The sequence below is a fragment of the Mycteria americana genome, chromosome 5 (genome assembly GCF_035582795.1).
Source record: "Mycteria americana isolate JAX WOST 10 ecotype Jacksonville Zoo and Gardens chromosome 5, USCA_MyAme_1.0, whole genome shotgun sequence".
In the NCBI taxonomy this organism is placed as follows: Eukaryota; Metazoa; Chordata; class Aves; order Ciconiiformes; family Ciconiidae; genus Mycteria; species Mycteria americana.
The window spans coordinates 68,753,033-68,767,749 of NC_134369.1; the positions used below are offsets into that span (position 1 = coordinate 68,753,033).

A 14,717-nucleotide genomic window follows, 5' to 3' on the forward strand; every position below is an offset into this window, starting at 1 on the left:
ATCCATGGTGATACTATCAGATCACCCTTACCAACCAGCAAAGCCTCACCTATGACACACTAACACTTTAAGCAGTGATTCCTGGTGGGTTTTGGTTTTTAATTTTTATTGGAAAACGATTAAGATAAAAAGGACTATGTCCTACCGTGTGCCAACTCACACCGTATACTAAGGTAAAGCATATATGAAACAGAATGACGAAGTCATGCAGAAGCTTATCTAAATGCCATAGCACGCTGCTCTGTGTTAAATTTCACCGCAAGAATGTTTCTTTAAACATACGCTTAACTTCTAGAAACACGCTTCAGGAACCACAGCAGGCAGTTAACAGACAGCACAGGGAAATCAGCCACAAAAACCGTGGTTGTGGCAATAAAAGACTCCACCGCCCCCAATCACTTTATATATATGTATCTCTTCAAATTGGAGATAAATAATTACTCCTCGGAGTAGGATTTAAACCTCAGTAATCAGCAGGTACCAGCAGGGTCGCCATTTGGTCAGCGAGTCAGGTTCGGCACGTTGGCAGCACGTTTTGCAGAATTTGAGGCTAGGGGAAGCATCTCCCAAGACGCGATGCTGCTGAGATGCGGTCACAGTGCCTGGAGTGCCCACCAGGAGCCACAGCTCTGCGCGCAAAGTTAATTCACAGCCGTGTGATGGAAGGATTGTGAGAACCATGACAAACCAAAACCAGCAGGACTAGCAGCAGAATGGAAGCGTATGTACGTGTTTTCCCACGGGAGCACTCCTTCTCCTTCAATATGTAAAGTTACAGCACTGCTATAAAGTTATATTTGCCTTTCCTCTGGCCAAAGAGGGGTGCAAGGTAAATGCCTAGAGGTACACAGGTGAGGGGTCCAGGCACAGATCTTGTTAAACAATTTGTTTTCATAAGGAATTCTAAGTGAAACGTTTGTCATTGAAACGTTTGTGAGCCAACAGTTCCTAAATATAATGTTAATATCCAAATGTACTTTTTTTATTTCCCCCTTAAGCACTGAACTCTGTATTGTGTTTTCATTTAATACATATTGCTGCGGGACAATAAAGTTTAATATTTCTGATGGTGGGCAGGAGGGCAAAGAAGTGACCTTATTTCCATAAGAGACTCAAGATTTCCTCACACTCATTTATAATTCTTACATGGTTGAATTCTTTCTTGGAGGAGAGATACTGGGGGAGTTGTTAGCTCAGCACGATTTGAGAATTACAGGCAGAAGAGTTCTCTGCTAAAATTCTCAAAACAGGACTGTGTCCAGGGGAAATACTGTTCCAGCATCTTTGCTAAACAGCCCCAAACCATTTCCTCACGTGTGATTCAAGGGTGGAATATTTTAATACAGAATTTGGCAGAAAAGCTTCCATAGATGTTTCCCACAGTAGACTGTCCTTCATTCTTCTAAGCGTATTTAAAATCAAAATATCTGAAAACAAATTCTCTCAACAATGTCATTTACTGTACAGATAAATAACAAAACTCAGTAGGCTACAACTCATGACAGTATAGAATTTCTGAAGAAGAGGACAAAATAGCACAGTAGTTGCCAGAGTTAAGTTTTTAAACTATAACTGGACATGGTTTTAAATAGTGTTAATACCTACCACCATACTCCCCCAAAACATCAACATTGTTCATATTTAATAGTGTTACACACAGATTACTTAATACAAAAAAAAAAAAGCCAAGGCATACATATGTACTTGAAATAGATGAGAATAATCCTTGTGTAGCATTTAGGTGCTTATTTCTCAGTAGAAAAAGCCCTCTTCATCAATGGTGGGGGTGCTTTGCCAACATCAAACATCACTTCCAGTGGGGGATTATTAAGACAGCACCAGTCAGGTATGCGGCCTGTCTGGCTGTAATATTCTTTGGACACAGACCGGCTCCCAAGTATGTCCTGAAGTGCTCCAAAAATGGCTCCTGTGTTATTGGGGGGGGGGAAAAAAATGTTGCATTAATTTGATGTACTGAATTTCTTTTTCTGCTTCTTCCCATCAAGAATCCCAACTGGCTTTTTTTCAGCTCTGTCCCAAAAATTAAAGGAATGAAAGGATCTAGCCACTTTCCTTTTCAGTAGCCCAGCTAGTCCCAAATTGCTTCTGTTTATGTCCCTTGAAAGTAACTGAAAACAAAGAATTATCTAGTCTCTGCTGAGAACAAAACTGGCCTAGCTGACTTGCTTCTTACGACAGATTTCCCTAGAAGTTTTTATTTTAAGCACTTCAAACAAACCACCTTGTGTTTAAGGAAATTTCCTCTCCCCAAAAAGGGAGTCACACAACACCCACAAGAAGTTTACACAAGTTGTGAGAAGATTTAAGACCACAGCAGCTGACTAGCACTGCCAGTGAAGAAAAGTATCAGAGAACTTGGTGCCCAGAAATCATTCTTGTTTGCTAATCCTAAAAGTAGGCTCAAAAGGTTTTAAAACTAAAATCTGATAAACATTTACATTTCAAAGCATATGACAATAAAATCTACCTTTACAGTTAAAGTTAGTTGCTACCAATGGAAAGCCCTTCTTTTTCCCCTAACAGCAGCCAAAATGCGTTGCAGAGTTGCTGTATTTGTTATTGGCAGCTGGGAATAGCACTGGGAGTTAGCAGCCTCTGGCCTCTTCATAGTTCATAGCCCCTCAGTCAGTAATTAAACTTGTTTTTTCACTAGGCAGCTCTTCCCACTAGCAGCACGTCTCTGCTCTGCCTAATCACTTTGCTGGTGCCACCGTACGGCAGTAGCCCTGTACTGCACTTGAGTCAACCCCTCATCTTCCACACGGCTTTTGCAAATTGCTCGTCACCTGTTGAAAGCTCCCTTAACCTGCAGTGCCATTCCGCCCTCCAAACGTCCCTGAGGGAGCTTTACTCCACAAGAGTTGTTCCAGGAGGGCATAACAATTCCACAGAGCTCCAATGCAGCTTAATGTCAATAGTTTGCCTAAGTTTTACTGCTATTTATTCATTACAAAACCCACTCAGGTGGTTTGTTTTTCCACTTTGTACCTTTGCTTACCAGCTGTTTTCATTCTTACCTCCCAGCCAGGCCACGCAGTTGGGTTTGGCAGGTGGAGTGTGAATTCTGAAGGTTTTAGTGGCAAGTGCTTCTTTGTACTTTGGTTTCTCTACCAGGTATCTGATTTCAGCCATGAGCCTGTGAAGGAATCCTGGCAGCATAGCAGTGCCACCAATAACTACCAAGTTCTCTGCCAACTGCTTCCTGGTGTCTATGGGACACTAATGCAAACAGGAATAAAAAAACCACAACACTTCAATTGCAGTTGCACAAACAAGCATCCAAAGGTCTGTTAGAAATTCAGTCAGTTTTTCTATGCACTTCAATTGCTGTTTTCTCATACTTAGCTGACACATAACTGACATAATTTTTTTCCCTAAACTTCCCAAGAAAGCCAAGCTTAAGGAACTGCCCAGTTAAGGCTTACATGAGCACACCGAGTCCCTGCAAAGCCCTTCAGCTGAGACAGGCCAAGACAACAGAGGACAGAGGTGTCAGTGACAGTAATTCCCATGAGTTCTGGGAGAAGATGTGCCGGAGAGAAGTGAAGCCTCAACCAGTACTCTCAGAGAGGGAAAACTGTCACATATGAGATTGACTCTTTTTAGCTCCATGTGGGAGAAAGGTGCTACAAAAGTCTCAGTGGCAGAAGAGGTTTCTGCTGGAGCTTGCCTTAGGCATCAGATAACCTAACTAGAAGACACAAAGGCATGAGAAAAGCAAGCTTTGTCAGTTCTGCCCCTCACAAGCAGATCTGTGCTATCCCTTTGAAAAAGAATCCAGACTGCTGTGGTCCTCTTGTCCAGCAGAAGTCGCTGGACGCTATTTAACACTTACAAATTTAACATTTGCCTTTCCTCTGGCCAAAGAGGGGTGCAAGGTAAATGCCTAGAGGTACACAGGTGAGGGGTCCAGGCACAGATCTTGTTAAACAATTTGTTTTCATAAGGAATTCTAATTGAAACGTTTGTCATGTCATCCAAGCCTACAGCTCTGCAATAAATTATGTCTCAGCAAACTAATTTAAATGGCATCAATAACTACAGGAAGTCAACTCTAATTAACATGCATATACCACCATATAATGAAAATTTCCATTTAGAGTGGTTTTCTAATCCATTTTTTCCTAAATATAATAAGAAATGAAGCGTTCGCATATGCCAAGAAATTTTTCCATAATATATCTAATACACTGCCTGCAATAGAGATGTCCAAATTAATTTTACTCTGTCTTAGGTAAACCAGCAGTCTGCACAACTCAAAGTCTAACTCTTAGCAAAACACCTTGAAAAAAAGAAGAAACAGAATACCTGTGTCATTTCAGTTTAAGCAGTGTAATTCCTATAACACCAAGTATTAGCTACTCCTTTGTCATTATGTATGTAGAGCCTCACTCCCAAGTAAATACAAGCTAGTTAATTACTTTTGCTGAGGGGTGAGCACTGCGTTTCTTAGAAAACTGTCCTAGCCACGTTGCAGGATACCAAAGAGTAAGAAAACAATCACAGAGTGGATGACACATGCTGACTTACTACCCCACGGACATTCATCATGTGGCAAAACCCTAGGAGTCATGCTGTGCTAAACTTTTTAAACCAATCACAACCTGCAGTCAGAAGGGTGTTACTCTATAAAGAGTCATTTATAACAGCAGGTTCTCTAAGGCTGGAGGCATTCAATAAATTGTTTATTATATAAAGATACCTGAATCAGCGAATCTAAGATCAAAGTGGCAACAGATGTCTCTTCATTATCCTGTTCAAACAGTATTTCAACAACAGAGTCTCTATTGAAAAGACAAGAAATGAGTGTTAATGAGAAGCAATACTACACTATGAGCTAACACTCACGAACAGCAGGGCTGGAAATAACTGCAGACTTCCTGCTGCCAACACATCATCACTACTTCTTCTGTCATACAGTCCATACACCAGGCAGTGCCCACGGGGAGGAGACAATGCCCCCTTCACTTCACTAAACCTGTCTCATTATCCTGCATCAATACTCCATTTCTGTTTCCCCCCATCCCTCCAATCTGTTTGCTCTCATCTTCAACTGTGAGCTCTCTGGAGAAGCTGACACCTCTTATCATGGGCTTGCACCATGCCCAGCACAAAGTCTAAATTTAAGAGACATTATATTTAAGAGACAAATTAAAAGCATATGCAAGTGTTTCATTAAAATTCAATTTTATGAAAATTTATGTGCTTTTAGAGTTGAAAATACATCCTCCTAAAGATAAATACTCTGCTATGGTATTTCTCACCTGATGGGGCCAACTACATGGAGAATCTTTTCTCCGTCTAAAGGATAGTCAACGTCTGGGGGCGGTGAAGGACGCTAGAAATAAAAACATATGTGCATTATTTTGGAGGCCAAAAAGGCTACATCCACTTCAAAAGGCTAGGATAAGCTTCATTCTCCACCCACCTCAGCACTGCCATCAATGTTGAACTTGGCTGCTTGGATTTTCAGTCCACGTTGGAGATCACTCACAAAACAAGTGCGGACTTCATAAAATAAAAGAAAGGGGTAGACGAGAGACATTGTTGGATCCTTTCATCACCAATAATGACAATCATTTTGCTTTATTTAGAGAAGAACACACACTTCAGGCCCTTGCTTGTCCAAGACATTATCAAATAAATGCAAAGAAAAAAACCAGTCTCTACACTTCAGCAGCATTCAGATGCTATCTAGACCATGAGTTTAAATGAAGCTGACACCGAAACTATGCTAGGACAGGCAAGATTTCTCTCTCAGACAAGATACATCAGATTTAAAGAGAGAGGGACATTACTAATCATGCCTTTGGTTACCACAAGGTGCCAGGGGTTGTATTCTGCTGTCAAACACACCACTGCGGGGCTTGCACCACGGCTTCAAATGAGGCATTGCTCATTTTCTTAACAAGCTGTAATCATGAAATATTTTTCCTAGTGCAACTCTTCAGCTCCCTAAGAATTCCAGAGGGTTTTTTATCCTCCAGGCAACACTGACAGAGCACAATTTCATTCGTATCCCAGCTGTTAGTGTTATTATATGCTTATTTATTTGTATCTGGCACAAATGAGTATCTTCTTCGTAAACAGCTGTCACAAAGCAACAATCCTTTAATACACAGGCAATCGTAAGTTCAACCCTGGCATATTATATCCAGTTCCAAAAGACTGCATAAAAAACAGAACTGATCAGAAAATTGTGTTCAAGTCCAGGAATTAGAAAAGCAACTTCCATCTGACAAAGCACCAGCTGCATTTAAGTTACTTGGCATTTGACTGATGGATTGCTTCCTAATTTGGCTCAAGAGATATACACTAGTTGCTATTTTCTATGATTATATACGTATCTGTTGCACATGAAACACTACATAGGAATTCATCCACGTTCTGCCCAAAGATAGACTCTATTTTTCCTGGTGTAAATGTAGTCCTTGACTCATTTTGCCTACCTGATTAACACGCCAAAGTGTCTTTCATACACACTTTTTTTTTTTTCCCCCCAAAATTGACTTTCAGGCAAATTAAGCCTTCCTAGTTGATTTATAAACAAAATTAACTTAAAATACTCTTACGTCATGATGTTAAGAATGCTTAAATGCTGCATTCGCAACCAAAACATATCTGTGGTAACAGGTGACCAGCAGATCTGCTAACTCTACGTCTCATCTGGAGTACACAGCGTACACATTCATACGCAGCAAACAAAATGTCCGTAGTCAACAAATGCAACACGAAGTTAACCTGACCTGCTGATCACAGGGTATATACAATAGTGTAATACTCTTTCTGCACTAGTCTACCAAATGTATCTGAGCTGCGTCTTAACAATATGTAAGCTAAACCTGAAAGAGGGATTCAACATGGTTTTGGTTTTGCTTTCAAAGAGGAAGAAGACTGCAAGTTCTTCCAGTAGGCAAGAAATATGGTAAACAGTGAAGATAAAATAAATTCCTAAATGTAAAGTATTGCACACTTGTTATTATCATACTCTATTGCACAATTTGATAAACTAGAGTTTCACAAAGCAGGAAATTTTACCTTTTATATCCTCTACTATGTCTTCTGGAACAGAGCCTGAAATAAAAAAAAAAAACAAAACAAGCTTAGAACAAAACCTTTTAAGTAGAAAGAGAATTTAAGAATGAAACTAAGTTTGAATTACATTTAGTACATTAAAGTTTCAGTTGGACAGCAGCTTTTAAAGATTTCTAAGGAAGAACAAATATTAAGAACAGAAATAAAAAGTTTGTCTTCTCTCAAAACATACTGAAAAATTACTGCAGAACTTTTATCTCAGCCTTCATTCAGACCTGCTGTTATGACTGGCTTATCATAAAAATAATACACTTGTTAAATAAGGAGAAAGAAATCATGAAAGTAGATCACATAAAATGCAGTGAATAATAAACTCATTTTATTCACTGTTAGGATTAATCCACTTTCCCCAGTGCAAGTTCACAGCACATATGCTACATCAAACAGACCTTACCCATCACAGATGGAAGGCTTTGTCCTTTGGCTAATCCTGTATCAACTGTGCACTGCTCCAACAACTGATATTCCAGCTCCCTAAAACATCGCACATGAAGTTAGTTAAAGACAGCTATTAAGTCAGGCTGATTCTCTCTATCATGCTTAAGGGATAGTATTTATTCCCTTCAGTTACATTCTTCTAAATATAAACTGAAGCAGATCTGATTTCCACAGCTTTTACTACAGCAACAAAAGCCAAAGAGTGGTAACTTTAAAAATCGGATGCTGTCACAGCAACAGTTACGATTTCAGTCATGTTCAATAGGAATCTTTGGTCATTAGTCAAATATGAACTTGCACAAAGAAATCATTGGTAACTTGGAATGTATAACTGTGAACTTACTTGTGGATAGCCTTTCCTCCCAAAGGAAGAGAACCCCAGCAGCTCAGAATCGGAATTCCCTCATATATCTACATGAAGATCAGGAAATTGCCCTTTTTTGTTACGAGTTTTCAGTCTGTTGGAACTAAATGCTTTTTCCCCTCAACATTCTCTTGCATTAGCTATTTGAAAAACTTTCTAACTGCTTTTCTCCAAAACTAATTTCCAGTATACAAAGGCTGGAGTTATGAACCACCCTTCCCAAGTTTCGAGGGAACACAGATTTAGCATGTCAGCTGTGCAGAGATTCCCCAAGTCATGATATCTTACAGTCAAAAGCTGGACTGGCTGATTTGTTCCTATTACTTTTTAGCAAACTTGAAGTCTATAAAAATACTGTCTTGTCACGACAGCCTTATTGATGAAAATTGTGTTTGTTTGTGTATTATTAAAGGATACAGGCAGCACCAAGCTTTCTGCATATCCACAGTCTAGCACCATGGCAGAATTGATCCCAAGTGTCAGGAGAGACATTAGATGACTCGGAGCAAACAAAACGGAAGGTACCTACAGGGAAACAAAAAGGACAATTGACAGAAGGGGGGGGGAACAAATCACCCAAAGCACTGATGCTTTCCCCGAATGTCATATTAAAAGCAAAACCCCAACAACTGTATCTTGAGGTACCCGTTTTTAATTTAGTTTTTAAGGTAGTGTAGTAGTGAACAAAATACAACAGAATTCTAAATTCATCTTATTTGTGGTACATGCCAGTGACTTCAGTAATAATGAATCTGGGAATGGGCTTGTAAGAAAAGCAAGTGTTAACTATAGAACTCATCTTAAGTCATAGATCGGGTTTCTTATTGTCATTGAAAAGAAATTAAAGAAACTAAAACACAGCTACTTGAAATGTTGTATAAAGACTTGAAGATGTGAACAAAGGTGCCAGAAAACCCATAAAAGTGTGCCTTATGACAACACACTGTTGCACACAACCTCACAGAAGAGGCTATGTAAAACACGTTCCCCAAAGCAATGTGAAAACTCAAGTCAAAATTACACCAGAATTACTTCCTTCTCCCAGAATTCCATAAATCAAGTTTCCTAGATAGCGACAGTTCCTTTAATGGAACACCTTAAAGCGTGAATTAAATGAGCAATTTCAGTAAATCCTGCACTTAAGGGCAACATTACTGATACTTAGCCCAGAGACCCAAGTTGTAATATTGACCCTGTATTAATATGCTGCTCTTATTCTTTGCACCGAATGGAAATACTAGCCAGAGAGACTTAACTTCACATCAGTATTAGGTGGCTTCTTAACCAGTTACAAAGTCTCTCCACCAAAATATGACTTTCCAAGTCACAAGTTATTTTCGACAACCGATTTTGCATGGGTGTGCTTTATCTGAGGCATTTTTTTTTCCTGTAAGGGGATTAGGAAAAAAACCCCTAATGACTCAAACCTTTCCACAATTTCAAGTCATCAGAAAATTTTATCAATAGTAGGAAAGAATTACGCAGAAGGTTAAGATTAGTTGGTAAACTGTGTTGTGGAAGCACAGTGAAGAAGTACTGCAGACAAACTAGTTTCACCACTTTTTATAGAAGAACCTTAACCTTTGTTCTATCTGAATTGAAGAAATATGGATTCAACTTCCAAAATGTTTTCTGTTAGAACTAAGCAAGAATTAGGTTCAGACTTCTCTTCAAAAAGACTGATTAAGCTGAGAAGATAATAAATTTCAGGTAAGCTCTTATCTAAATGAGTACAGCCAGAGGTTAGATCGCATGCTAGGCAAAGATATTGACTCTGGTAGAAGTCATGAAGTTTGCTGACAGAGCACTAACAAGTGTTTAAATATAAATTCTGGCCTCAGGCAGTGCTCAATGGGGATTATTGGATCTGTCTGGAACAGTGCGATGTGAGCTGTATTTTCGTACAAGCCAGAGAAACCTTTCAGATTCTTGTTAACAGCTCCTGTTTTGTGGCCTCATGAAGAGTCAGAATGGAACAAAAACGGCCTTTAGTCCAATCTCCAAGTCCTACTTCCCCAGACAACCATCAGCTTTTTTTTCATCTTCTTTCTGCCTCTCTCATTCTTTTGGCATTATTTGCATTTCTTTGTCCACATCTGGTAGTGATTGTAAGTAAAATTTCTACCGGCAAGTGCTATGCTGAGCACAGACAGTAGTCGTGTAAAACACGTACCTCAAAATGCTTGAAAAGGACTTTGGTGAGCGTGTCTCTGAAGTGTGAGGGGCACAAGACAGATTCTATGATCACAACACGGCGGTCTCTGGGATTCACCAACAGATGTCTAAAAAAGGCAAGACGTGCAAAACAAAACTGGTAAGTTTAAGCATGTATTATGAGACCTACCTTATTTTCATATTCCATTCTCCTCAAAAATCCTAAAAATTTGTATTTAGATAGCATTTTCTACAGCAGATCCCAAAGTCTTTTTCCCAAATTTAAAAAAACCAACACTTTCCTAAAAGAAAGTTAGGAAACTGAGTTACAGAAAACATGTTGTAGAGCTATCTGCCAGCACGCTGTAGTTCTGAACATGTGTTATACATTTCTAAATCGGTATAAAGAAATGCAAAAATAGGCATGTGTAACAGCCATCAACGACTTGTCCAGTGTCACACAGTGTGTCCATAAAAGAGAAGGAATGACGATACAGATGTCCCGATTTCAATTACAAAGCAATGATCAAGGACAGGGGGAAAAACAAAAAAACCACAACCCAGGCCAGAAGATCTGAGGCATAGAAATTAAGTCCTTGTTTCCCTGTGTCAAGCGATGATTTCTACTGTGTAAAAATACAGATTGGAAGTAAAGAGATAGGACTAAGTCCAACTTCATTATTCACTAATAAAATTCACTAAAATTTACTAAAAACACAATAAAAAGATGTGTTACTGAGGTAAAAATATTCCACAGGTTAAGATTCCTCCTTCCAAACCACTGTCATGCGGAGAGAGTTCTGCACCTATATAAAATGAGCTTCAGCCCTACCAAAATCAGTACAACTCTTTAGGTAATGACTTTCCCCTACCAAGTCCTTTGTGAGTGCCACAGTTAAAAGGCAAGTTATCAAATATTTTTTATTTCTAGAGAGCTGACGCTGCAGGACACTAACTCTTTGTAATACAACCTGAATCCCAGCACCCCTGAATTTCTCCTGCAAGAACACAGCCAGGCAGCCACCTGCAAAATCTTGTTTCTGTTTTCTTACTCAACTAGACAGCAGTCTCCGTTCACACTTCTAACACCTCAAGGTACTCAGAAAAGAGCCGCAGAAGGCTTGAATAATATCCAAAGTATCTCTTACCTGAAATACAGCATATGGATAAATTCCTTCAGATACGAATATAGCTCTTCTGTATTAATATTATACTGAACAACTTTGACAGGCTGTAAAGTAAAAATATCCACAGTCAGCTTAAATACTAGGCAGTGATTATGTATAAAGAAATATACATATGACATACATGACAATATATTATATCTGAATGTATATAATCTGACATATATAAAGAAATACTCACTCTTGCCTGATTTGCTCTATGTCCTTAACAATGCATCTCAAACTCATCCTATAACTAAACTCCAGAGTTTATTAATGCTAATTTTTTGTACTAGTAACTTATCTCAACATTAGTTTTCCAAAGCTGCCATCCTCTACTAAAAAAAAAAAAAAAGCATAGCTAGGCAACAAAATTACTCAATAAATGCCCCAAAGATAAGATGCATGGCTGATGAGTACTAATTAATATCAGTGTTGGTATCACACTTACTTGTATCTAGTGACAATCTTCCAATAGCAGCAGTTATAAGGTAATGAAAAATAGCTTATGATGGACAGAAAACGTATCTGCAAATTCTTTCTATAGCATAACATACCAAAAATTGTAAAGGTAAAACAGTTCAGGTAAAATAGTTTACCTTTGCGACATCGGGTTTCTTTATTTCACTAGGAATAATGCATCTTGGTCCTGTTTCTCCTGCAAAACCACACCTAAAAGAAAATGTTGAAAACCTTACCATTTGAAGTCACTGTTTAACATACTGGGCCTAGGAATCATCAAAGAGTAATTAATTAGGGATATTTCTGTGACTGCAAAGAGGTGTTTTGCATATAGCCTTTCTATCTAGCCATTTTTAATGAGAAAGACTTTATATCTTTTTATTGACTCCCTCTCAGCAGCATTAAACAAAACACATTTTTTCACTTCTGTAAGGACTGTAATGCTCGACTCTGACGTGGCTCCTGCTTTTCACTGAGTAGAGTTTTCTGTTTACAGTCATCCACCTGCAACCTTCCTTACTGCCTATGACACTTCCAAAGAAATACCTTCCTGTGTCCTCCATATGGGCCCACAGTTTTACTGAGGCTCTCAGTAAACACAGGCAAGATTAAGTTATCACGTCCTCTTTAATCCTCATTTGCTGTGACGTTTGTTGAGAAGAAACAAAGGACAAAGACTTAATGACCACCACCACGCAGGTCCTGTGGCCTATTTCACTGCTGACCCAGCACCATTCCACTTACACTTTTTTTTCCTGTTTCCAACTTGTTTAATACTTTGAAATGCATTCCCTTCACAAGAACCCTGGGTGATTTAAGGCATTACTGCCTCAAGTTGACTAGTTACTACTCCAGGACTCCAGGCAAAACATGAGAGTTCTGCATCCAACTTAGATGCAACATAATAAAAATAGTAGCAACTCCCAAACAAACTTTTTGGAAACCCGTCTGGTTTTCATAAAGAGATTGCACCTTACAAGACACAAGAACCATGGAGTCAAGAAGGCAAATGAAAAACAAAAGCAATTCAAGATTTGATTTTAAGAAACCCAGTGCCACCTCCATTAAGTACAAACATCAGAAGAAAACTATGGTAGAAAACACTACTATAAAGCTTATAAACTATAAAGCCACTGGAGTTCAAGTACTTTTAATGCAAAAGGTCAATTAATACTTTATTTTGGTATTTGGCAACTGTCAACACATTTCTTCAAATCATTTCAGAAAAATTCTAAAAAAAAAAAGACATAATTCAGAATTTAATTTTTTTCTTTGGCCTCCCAAACAAAGACTTGTGCGGTCCCAGCATGTCCCTGTCCTGTATACGCAGTTGTCCTTGCCTGTCATCCTGACAACTTTTGAACTTTTGGTTAATTTCATCTTTATTTGGAAAAGGACCGATGTCTCACATATAATTAAGTTACTACCTCTTCTACAAGAATGAAGGTTGGAAACAGACCCTAAAAAAACACTATTCAAGCGAAATGCTTTTCCATGAGAGCATTTTATTAGACAAATAATGCTCATGGGATAAAACCTCACAAGCATCCCAAATTTGGGAAAAGCTTGTGATGGGCGACACGACATGAATCCACATGAAGCCATTCATGGAATCACTTGTCTCCATCCACGAAGGCTTTATTAAATCCTCTCCGTAACCACACTGCAGCAATTTCCAGGTAACGAAGCCTGCCTGCTGGTCTGCAATTACACAGTCACTTGAAAAAAAAGCAAGCACAACTTAATACAAAACCAAGTTTGGACAAGAAACCCTGTTCCTGTGATTCCTGCCTCTTTAGACAAGCAGAGACATCCTCAGGGACACAGCCACAGGCACGGGCCTAGCCTAGCAGAGCAACATATATTTGAAGAGGTGCTTCAAACCTCAAAGGGGTTTGAAAATAATCTTTTTTCCTGTGTGCAGGCCACCTCTCCAAATAGGCCACTGAAACCCAAAGAGTATTTCCAGAGTATTTTAACTGTGAATGTGGGGCCGGGTTGCTTAAATGACCCTTTTCTGCAGGGGCTGCGTGTACCTGGGAGACAAACGCAGGGAAGGGGGTTGGGGTTTCTAACACAACGGAGTATTTTGACACGGGGCGGGCAGAGGCACCCCTACATTTTTGGCCCACAACATAAATACCAAATACTGAGCATTTCTCCTGCCATCTCGAGTTACGCTGTTTTTTTTACCTAAACCACGAGATTAAAAAATAAGGCTGTTACTGTCGGCTCTGTACCACACAGATCACCACAGAAATGAGGTGAAGGGAAAAAAAGCCCACACAATTATTTATCCCGATGGCAGGCCCGCCCCGCAGCCGCGACACTGGCTCCACGGCGAAGCCTGTCGCGACAGAAAGGAGGCAGACGGGGCGGGGAGCGCGGCGCCACTCACTTGGTGAAGGCCTCGCCCAGGTCTATCACCACGGCGGTCTTCTCCCCGCCGCTGCCCAGGCCCTCGTAGAGCGGCATCGCGGCCTCCCTTCACCTCAGGCGGCGGCGGCGCGACGGGGCCTTCCTCCCGCCCGGCGCGGAGCGGCGCGATGGGGCCTTCCTCCTCGCCGGCGCGGCGGGCTGCCCGCGGCGCCTGTCCGCCCCGCCGCCCGCGCCGCAGCGCTCCGAGGGGGCCAGGAGCGCCCCGGCCGTGCGCGGTGCGGCGCGGCCTCCCCTCAGCTCCGCCCCGGCGGCGGGCAGGCCCTCTGCGCGGGAGAAGGGCGGTTGTCCCGTGGGATGAGGCCCCTGGGCGCAGCCGGGTGATCCGGGTGCCGGCGCGAAGGCGGGGCGGGGGCTGGGCGTGAGGGCGGCCTCGCTCCCGTGAGGAGACCCGGCGCTGGGGCTTCTCCTACCCGAGCAAAATGGCAGCGGCGCCTTGATGCGGAGAGCTGGGCAAGCGTAAAGCCATGCTGAAGTGGCCGTGCCATAGGGATGCGGTAATTTATACCGCACGGCTCATTTCCGACGGACCAGGCATCCAACTTGCATCAAACTGTTTCTTGTGCCCTTCCACAGCTGACACA

The 14,717-nt window shown here is 40.8% G+C and overlaps 1 protein-coding gene across 2 annotated transcripts; it reads right to left on the reverse strand.

The window, feature by feature from the left end:
- Positions 1–1,320: 1,320 nt before the first annotated feature.
- On the reverse strand, positions 1,321–14,315 carry ACTR10 (actin related protein 10). Of its 2 annotated transcripts, none has more exons than XM_075503851.1 (13): positions 14,096–14,315; positions 11,835–11,907; positions 11,221–11,303; positions 10,092–10,200; positions 8,336–8,443; positions 7,898–7,965; positions 7,511–7,590; positions 7,060–7,095; positions 5,450–5,529; positions 5,286–5,359; positions 4,724–4,805; positions 3,039–3,240; positions 1,321–1,927 (listed from the first exon to the last, which is right to left on the reverse strand). In XM_075503851.1, exons 1-13 carry the CDS (start codon positions 14,170–14,172, stop codon positions 1,746–1,748), a joined length of 1,254 nt encoding a protein of 417 aa, XP_075359966.1. In that variant the 5' UTR covers positions 14,173–14,315; the 3' UTR covers positions 1,321–1,745. The 2 variants fall into 2 exon arrangements, with proteins under 2 accessions (XP_075359966.1, XP_075359967.1); XM_075503852.1 differs by having other exon boundaries at positions 11,835–11,963; positions 14,096–14,224.
- Between the last annotated feature and the right edge of the window lie 402 nt (positions 14,316–14,717).

Bases quoted from the DNA above. Each gene is read 5' to 3' on its own strand.
- ACTR10 (XM_075503851.1), bottom strand. From the start codon at position 14,172: ATGCCGCTCTACGAGGGCCTGGGCAGCGGCGGGGAGAAGACCGCCGTG. The intron at 11,908-14,095 runs GTGAGTGGCGCC...ATTTTCTTTTAG, and splicing joins CTGGGCGAGGCCTTCACCAA to GTGTGGTTTTGCAGGAGAAA. The intron at 7,966-8,335 runs GTATCCTTTAAT...ATCTTCATGTAG, and splicing joins CAGAAAGCTTGGTGCTGCCT to ATATATGAGGGAATTCCGAT.